General features: G+C 42.2%; 1 protein-coding gene and 1 long non-coding RNA gene across 8 annotated transcripts in view; one reads left to right on the top strand and one right to left on the bottom strand.

Moving 5' to 3' along the window:
• Window positions 1–2259: 2259 nt before the first annotated feature.
• CARMIL1 (capping protein regulator and myosin 1 linker 1) overlaps window positions 2260–8372 on the bottom strand; it is a 323524-nt gene continuing 317411 nt past the window's right edge. For all 6 annotated transcript variants that reach the window (XM_082413018.1, XM_082413015.1, XM_082413016.1 and 3 more), the window contains one exon: window positions 2260–5835. In XM_082413018.1, coding sequence (XP_082269144.1) covers window positions 5699–5835 — 137 coding nt within the window. In that variant the 3' untranslated portion in view covers window positions 2260–5698. The remainder of the gene's footprint in view (window positions 5836–8372) is intronic.
• The window catches only part of LOC309637874, a 38546-nt gene continuing 36015 nt past the window's right edge, over window positions 5842–8372 (top strand). Inside the window, exons 1-2 of one of the 2 annotated variants that reach the window (XR_014250838.1) lie at window positions 5842–6578; window positions 7856–7929. This is a non-coding gene — a long non-coding RNA (uncharacterized lncRNA). Of the gene's footprint in view, window positions 7930–8372 lie in introns of both variants that reach the window. The other variant, XR_014250839.1, reaches the window with a different exon arrangement.

Raw genomic sequence — 8372 nt, 5'->3', positions numbered from 1 at the left:
ACTGTGAAATGAGTCTGATGGCTGGGTCTACAGGGAGATGCCGTCGTGGTCCTCCTCTGGCCCCTCCATGACCCGATAAGCACCTGACTCTGTAAGTTTGCCCACCTCTTGGCCTCCTGGTCCTCTTTAGCTGCTGTTGTCTGTATTGCATTTGTGGTAGCTGGTTGCAGTTTGCCTCTGTATACCTGACCCCTCGGAAGAGGGACAACGAGGAAGAGGGCTGGGCCAGGACGGTAAGGGTCGTGCAGGGTGTTTAGGGATGGAGTGTGTGGTCAGGTCGCTCAAGATGGCTGTTGCTCCCTGCACATCCCCTGCTCGGCCGACACCTGAGTCACCTACGCCCTGCTCACAGGAACGTGCTTTCCCCCTGCCCCTTAGGCCAGAATGGCTTCACCTGCTAGTTTATTAAAAGGAAACATCGGCCCTCATGAGGGCCTGTGTGGGAGGTGCCCTGGCTGCCGGTTTCCCTGGTAACTGATGAGCCAAACTAACGTTGGTCAATTTCCCCTATAAATGGTAGACCACCCATCACCACCACCACCACCACTGTAGGAAAGACTGCTGTTGTGTCCTGCTCGCTGGCTGCCTCACACGGTGGGGTGTTGCTCCAGGACCTGGCTTCAGACTTGTAAGATCCCCTGACCAATAAGCCGTTGATGTGTCTGTCGTTGTCTTCCGGGTCTTACTTAGGTCTTGAGGCTGGGCAACTACAAGGCTTGCAGGCCTGCGGGGTGCAGCCCAACAGAGTATTACAGTGGAAACTAATTACACTGATGTGTACAGTTACTAAAAATATTTTTAAGGCAAATTTTGATTTAAAAGTGAATGTGCTTTAGAGGTGAATGTGCTTTATCAATTTATTAAATAACACGATCTAGCAGGATATCTCACAACTACCATAATTCTGAGTTGTGATGAGTGTGAAGGATATCTTGCAACGCCTGCAATGATTGTAAACTGATAGGAAAATATCCCAAGTGTTGCTAATACAACCGTGGCTTGTTGCATATCCTCAAACTGAAGGAAATGCTAAATTGCAAACGAGGTTAAAGAAAATAAAGATGCAATTTTCACGATCCAAGTTCACAGATGCCTTGAATCCTACCCAGCCCGTGGCCTGCAGGTTAAGGACCTTGTTTAGAGTTTGGAAAATCAGTGGCAGGTGGACAACCTGGTCTCCTCTTTGAACTGAGTCTGGCTTCAGCTCAGGGGCACTCTCCAGGAGCCCAGCAGTTCAGGCCAGCAAATCATATCTTTGTTAGCAAATGGTCCCCCCTGCCCTCTGGCCTGGAGTGGGGAAAAAGCCATGCTTTTCCTTTGCAATCGTGGGCAATGAGGGTGCCATCAAGGTATCTGGGATGGGATAGAGCAAGCTCGGCAACCTTTTGCAAAATCAGTTTCCGCTCTATAGAAATGGAAGGGCATGGTGCTTCTCACCCCTTATCTCCGTCAAGAGTTGGGTCTTGTGAGTCCTAGATCTCTACAGTTATCACAAAGTTTGATTTTTGTCATTACTGGGCATGCCTCATGGTCACTCTACACTCATGGATCACTGGTATTGGACACGATTATTTCTTTTTTTTTTAATTTTTTTAGAGTACAGTTGCTTTACAATGTTGTGTTAATTTCAGGTGTACAGCAAAGTGAATCAGTTATATGTATACCTATATCCACTCTTTTTTAAATTCCCTTCCCATTTAGGTCACCACAGAGCATTGAGCAGAGTTCCCTGTGCTATACAGTAGGTTCTCATTAGTTATCTATTTTATACATAGTAGTGTGTATATATGTCAATCCCAATCTCCTAGTTCATCTCACCACCCCCTTCCCCCTTTGGTAACCATAAGTTTCTCTACATCTGTGACTGTATTTCTGCTTTGCAAATAACTTTATCTGTATCATTTATCTAGATTCCACATGTAAGTGATATATGATATTTGTTTTTCTCTTTCTGACTTCATTCACTCTATGACAATCTCTAGGTCCATCCATATCTCTGCAAAGGGCACTATTTCATTCCTTTTTATGGCTGAGTAATATTCCATTGTATATATGTACCACATCTTCTTTATCCATTCCTCTGTCAGTGGACATTTAGGTTGCTTCCATGTCTTGGCTATTGTAAGTAGTGCTGCAATGAACACTGGGGTGCATGTAATCTTTTTGAATTATGGTTTTCTTCAGATATATGCCCAGGAGTGGGATTGCTGGATCATAAGGTAGCTCTGTTTTTAGTTTTTTGGGTTTTTAAAAAATTAATTAATTATTTATTTATTTTTGGGTGTGTTGGGTCTTCGTTTCTGTGCGAGGGCTTTCTCTAGTTGCAGCAAGCGGGGGCCACTCTTCATCGCGGTGCACAGGCCTCTCACTGTCGCGGCCTCTTGTTGCGGAGCACAGGCTCCAGACGCGCAGGCTCAGTAGTTGTGGCTCACGGGCCCATTTGCTCCGCGGCATGTGGGATCTTCCCAGACCAGGGCTCGAACCCGTGTCCCCTGCATTGGCAGGCAGATTCTCAACCACTGCGCCACCAGGGAAGCCCAACATGTATCTTTTTGAATTATGGTTTTCTCCAGATATATGCCCAGGAGTGGGATTGCTGGATCATATGGTAGCTCTATTCTTAATTTCTTAAGGAACCTCCATACTGTTCTCCACAGTGGCTACACCAATTTACATTCCCACCAACAGTGTAGGAGGGTTCTCTTTTCTCCACACCCTCTCCAGCATTTATTGCTTGTAGATTTTTTGATGATGGCCATTCTAACTGGTGCGAGGTGATACCTCTTTGCAGTTTTGATTTGCATTTCTCTAATAATTAGTGACGTTGAGCATCTTTTCATGTGTCTGTTAGCCATCTGTATGTCTTCTTTGGAGAAATGTCTGTTTAGATCTTCTGCCCATTTTTTGATTGGGTTGTTTGGTTTTTTGATATTCAGCTGCATGAGCTGTTTGTATATTTTGGAGATTAATCCCTTGTCAGTTGCTTCATTTACAAATATTTTTTCCCATTCTGTGGGTTGTCTTTTCATTTTGTTTATGGTTTCCTTTGCTGTGCAAAAGCTTGTAAGTTTCAATAGGTCCAATTTGTTTATTTTGTTTTTATTTTCATTACTCTAGGAGGTGGATCAAAAAAGATCTTGCTGCGATTTATGTCAGAGTGTTTTTCTCTGAGAGTTTTATAATATCCAGCATTACATTTAGGTCTTTAATCCATTTTGAGCTTATTTTTGTGGATGATGTTAAGGAGTGTTCTGATTTCATTTTTTTACATGTAGCTGTCCAGTTTTCCCAGCACCACTTATTGAAGAGACTGTAGCAGGGATTTTATAGCTCTACTTTGTCCAGTCAAAACTCAGGAGAGACAAATCAAATGCAAGAGAAGAAAAAAATACACTCTCTTCATCCTTCCATTTTCCTTTGTCTTCCCTACTCTGTCTTCCTACTCTGGTCTTCAGCAATTTGGCCAAGGGGTTGGGTTCTGGGCTAAAGTGAGAGTTGGGAATGCAGGTTTCTAGTTGACTGTGTACCTTAGGAAGAGCAGGACCCCAAACACAGCAGTGACAACCCTTGAGGGTCTGAAACCTCTATTTCCTTAGCGCCTTATAGAGTGGACATGAGGGTCAGCCTCATAATCTAGAGCCTTCTACCAAAACCTCCCACTGGGCTCCTTCAACAATCTATAGAAGGTGTTGGTTAATGTTCTTGCTCTGAAGAAAAAAAAGAGGAACAGGCAGAGAATGAACTCCCAATGGTTTCTACAGCAGGGCCGCACTTGGGCAGTGCTTTTAATCTAGCAAGTAAAAAATGCTAAATCTTTTCATGGCCATCTCAATTTAGGATTTGCACACTAGGGGTTGAGGACAGGTGCAACATTTTTGAAAAACCAGGGCTGCCCTGCCTCCTTAGATTTTGTTCTAATTTTCCCATATATTTTCTTTCGCAAAAAAGAAACGAGTCATTGTTTTCCCTTCAAGGTTGCAAAATTTCCTCTGGGAATACTATTTTGCAAATGGAGAGTGTTAAAGTGCATCGTGAACAGAAGAAGCTGGATCACACGGGGAAACAAGCCAGCATGGGGCAGGGTGAAAGGCATGAGAACATCTTTTCTACCACAGGTGGAGCTCCCCATCGTAAGTAACCAGGTGTCGGTTATCCTCCTCCTGGATTTTCAGTGGCCATTTTTTAATTGCAGTTTGACTTCTTTCCAACACCTGACACATGCCTGCCCAGTTGCTGGCCAATGGCCTCTGCAAAGTAGACCCAGACCAACCAATGTTAAACTAAGGAAAAATAAATTTGGAAGGTCAGCCTGCCCAGTCTAGCCATACAACGATGCGTCCTCAAAACAAAGTGATTCCTGGCTTTTTTGGCCCCTGTTTGGTATATCTGAGATGGGGTGTGAATTACTGATAGCCTGATTCTTAGTTTAGGGCTTGCACATGGCACCAATAGGAAAACCATGGTCTGTAACTTAGGTGAAGATACCCAGACCCCTCCTAGCAGTAGTCCTGCTCATCTCACAGTGCCTTGGTATTTTCTGAGCAACTCAGGCCCCCACTCCATCATCTGGCCCTGTCATTTGGCCTGAGTGGGCTCTCTTGGACACTCATAATATAACCTTTCGATGAATTTCATCCTTTCGCCAAAGGTGAGAGCAGGCCATGGAATTAGCAAGTTGCATTTATTTGGACTGTAATAGGTTTTTGATTATCTGGGAACTGTGATTATTGTGGATTTTTGGAAAACAGTTCATCACCACAAGCCAATCCTCACTAAAAAAGTCACTGGAGAAAGTCACAATTCCACTTGTAAAATCATTTTATTGGTATAAATATACATATGGATAAAATACCTTCAGCATGTAATGTAAGTGAATATTTGTGAAATGTCTTAAAAAGTAGTAGTTTGATTTTTTTACAGGTGTCAAAGTATTCTCTCTTAATCACACGTTAAAAGCTAATATGCAGACAGAAATTAAAGGCCTTCAAAAAACACGAATATTCATAAAACCTCATTCCAGTCAACTGTATACATTAATCTGGGCACATGGTAGAATCAACCACGGGCCTTTCACTCGGTTCTTAACTTGCTTGTCGATGATATCGTAAAGGTCACCAGACCAAGTTTAAATGTACAATTCCACATCGGGAAGGAAGAAGTTCCCCATGGGAGAATGCAAAAACCATACCCAAGATCTAATATATATAATTTATACAAATTATTAGTGTGCTCTGTTAATATAATTACAGTGTGCAGTTGCATACACCAAGAATAAATTGCTCTATCAAGTCAAGTGCAGATTTGACACAGGTACGTGCAGCAGTACCCCAGGGTCAGCTGGATGGTGTTACTTGTGAGTGTGTGTCCAGTTACTTTGATTACGTCCCAAAACTCATCTTACAGGGCAAACTGTAGCTGCCTCAGAGAAATTCAAGTAGGGCCCATGGGATAATTGCTGGCATTCATTGAAGGCATATGAAGGAATGCATAGAAATCAAATGCCAAGGGTTGGGAGAAGATCAGACATGTGCTTTGATTACTGAGAGATGGATCTGTTTCAGTTTTGGGGGGGAAAAAAGGACAAAGGAAAAAGCATCAAGAGAAGATGCTTAGGAAGTAGAAAGAGGTGTTGCCCTTGGTTCCTCCCTGATGGCCAGCAAACGCACCCCGCATGGTAAGACTTCTACATGGGTGACCGTTACACAAAAATAAACTCTTTTTCTGCTTCTTCCCCAGAGTCACTGGATTTGCTGCCTTGCTGGCCATCTTTACTGGAGGACCACTGCTTCTGTTCTTGACACTCCTGGGCCTGCTGGCCCCAGCTTCTCCTGGACACTGAAACAGAAAGGAAAGGAAGTCATTATAGTTGATGAACAAGAAGATGCCAGTGGCCTGAGCAGTAACGGGGTGAGATGCAGGGGCCCTGAAGAGTGGGAGGGTTCGGGATGAACTTTCTCAAAAACAACTTGCCAAGTACATTTCAAGACTCTAGACAGAAATTAAAAACAAACCAACAAAACAAAACAGAAAACAGAAAAACCCCAGTCTATGAGAGGGTGAGCCTCTCATAGACGTGGTTGACCATCTGAGGGCAAGGACCCCAGGAGGTGAGGGTGTGGGTGGGAGCAAAGGGAGAGGCCAGGAAGGAGGAGCACTGAAGCCGCTCTGCCCCAGGTGACCTCCTCAGTCATAGCTGTCCCCTCATGCAGCACAGGAAACAGAGCCCTGAGGTGGACCGTTTAGGGTTGGCCATCCCTGCTTCGGGGACGGGATATAAGCAGAGGCCCCAGTAATCCTTGTCAGGGTTTTCTATGTCTTAGAAAACCTCAGTTTCACTTGCTAGGAAATGAATAAAGTCTTGTAGAAATGAATTAATACTGCCTGTATTCAATCCTCTAGGAACCAGCCTCCAGGTAAAAGAACTGCCATTTTTGTTGCCTGTTCTGATCACATATAAATATGAAGGATCTGCTGTGTATCTACAAAGCAATGATGAGAGAACAATCACCAGACTGAGCCTTTGTGATGTGTCCTGCCAGGCGCTCTGTTTTATCATTGCTACTCTTCACAGCTACGGGGTAGGTTCCATAAAACTTGGAATCGGGATTTAAACCAAATCTTTCTCTAATGCCCATGTTCTTTCCAGCTAGATCATAGCTTCACTGCTACTGTACCTTGGGAAAGGTTCAGATGCCACACCCCAGCATGGCTGTTAAGGGTTATTAAATATTACTCACCAAGTCTATTGTAGAGACACCACTTAAGCTAAAAATACCAAACCCATGCACTTTGTGCGGCTTGAAAGAGTACAGCTACCTCACTACTCAGAAGTTTAAATGATCCAAACAGGAACATAGTCCTGGAAAAGCAAGAGGATTCATTTGATGCTTCTAATCATTTTGATGTTAGCATTATGCTAAAAAACTCATCTTGGCTACTTAAATGTTTACGCTGCTAAAGAATGGTGTTTCAGGAAGTGAAAGCTCATGAAACCTAATAGTCAAAATGCAAACATAATAAAGTACTTCTCCTGCCCCTCCTGCTGTCAGGGCCAGATTCTGACCTCTAGACAATAAAAATTTAAGTTTAGTTAATTACATTAAATTGAAATTACTCAATTCTGAAAAGGATAAACTTTCAAATCTCACCATACAAGTAAGTAATTTTTTTTAATTTTTTGACTTCTTTTTACCCAACAGCTTTGAGCAAATTCTCAGATGGAGGGGAAAAGCAATGAATAAATGTTATATATTGATTTTTATATTTTAGCTTGAATTGGGTAAAAAAATTTAAATGTGTCTGTTTGGTCCTTTGAAAGTTGTTAACAAGCCAGGTTTTGGAAAAGTAAATAATCTTCTATAAATAGTTTGCCCTTTATCACAAAGCCAATTTGATAGTATTCAATAACACTCAAAGTATTTAAGTTCTCAACTTGTGTGTATATTATGAACAGGAGTTAATAGAGAAAATTTATAATATTTTCATCTTGAAATACTGTGCAATAAATAATCTAACCTCAAAGTAGAGCATTACTAGTGAAAACTGCTAGAAAATTTTATTCATTCATTTTAAAACTAAAATAAGTATTACTCAAAAATGTCCAACACTACAAGTTCTAAGGAAGAAATAAGTATGGTGATACATTGCTCATTTGTCTTCAGAGCAAACATATTAGCTTTCTTTCTTAGATTAAAACTTTTCATCCTGCCCAATATTTTAGGCTTCCTCGAAATCCCAGGTCTAATTGATGTTACATGATATGTACATCAGACTACTACTACTACTACTACTATATACATCAGACTACTCTCTAAAAATGGAGAAATTCATGCAATCAAATATGTTTCTGTCACAGATAAAAACCGAGAACCCTGGACCAGCGCTAAGCGAAACTGAGAGAAATCCAACACAGGAATCTTCCTGAAAAAAGTAAGACTGTCCTTTAGCCTCCATCCAAGTGACACTAGTTTTTGAGTCCTCCAGGGATGGGGGGGTGGGCGGGGGGCAAGTTAACAGGCTCGTTTCTGAGTTGGTAACATAGACCCGACCTGGTACCAGTCATGAAAGCAAAAATTTTAATTTGTCCGACATAGTCACTGAGAGGAATAATAACATGCTCTTTCTGGGGGACTGTCAAAGCAGTTCACTAGGGTGGTGCCATTATCTAAAAATATTCACTTTCATTGATTTAACTCTACCAATTGTGAATGTGACAATGAGTCTAGTACCAGGCTGACATTTTCTTTGTATCATAGGTAGGCACCTCTCTTGGATAGGAAAACTGAGGCATGGTGAGATCAAGGAACTAGTTGCACAACTAACTAACTGGTTTGAGTTTGGAAGCCAAAGCACTCAGTATTAGTCCAGATCAC

Source organism: Balaenoptera physalus, assembly GCF_965194825.1.
Source record: "Balaenoptera physalus genome assembly, chromosome: 11".
Classification (NCBI taxonomy): domain Eukaryota; kingdom Metazoa; phylum Chordata; class Mammalia; order Artiodactyla; family Balaenopteridae; genus Balaenoptera; species Balaenoptera physalus.
The sequence above is the reverse complement of the archived record's forward strand: the minus strand, read 5'-3'. Positions and strand labels throughout refer to the sequence as shown.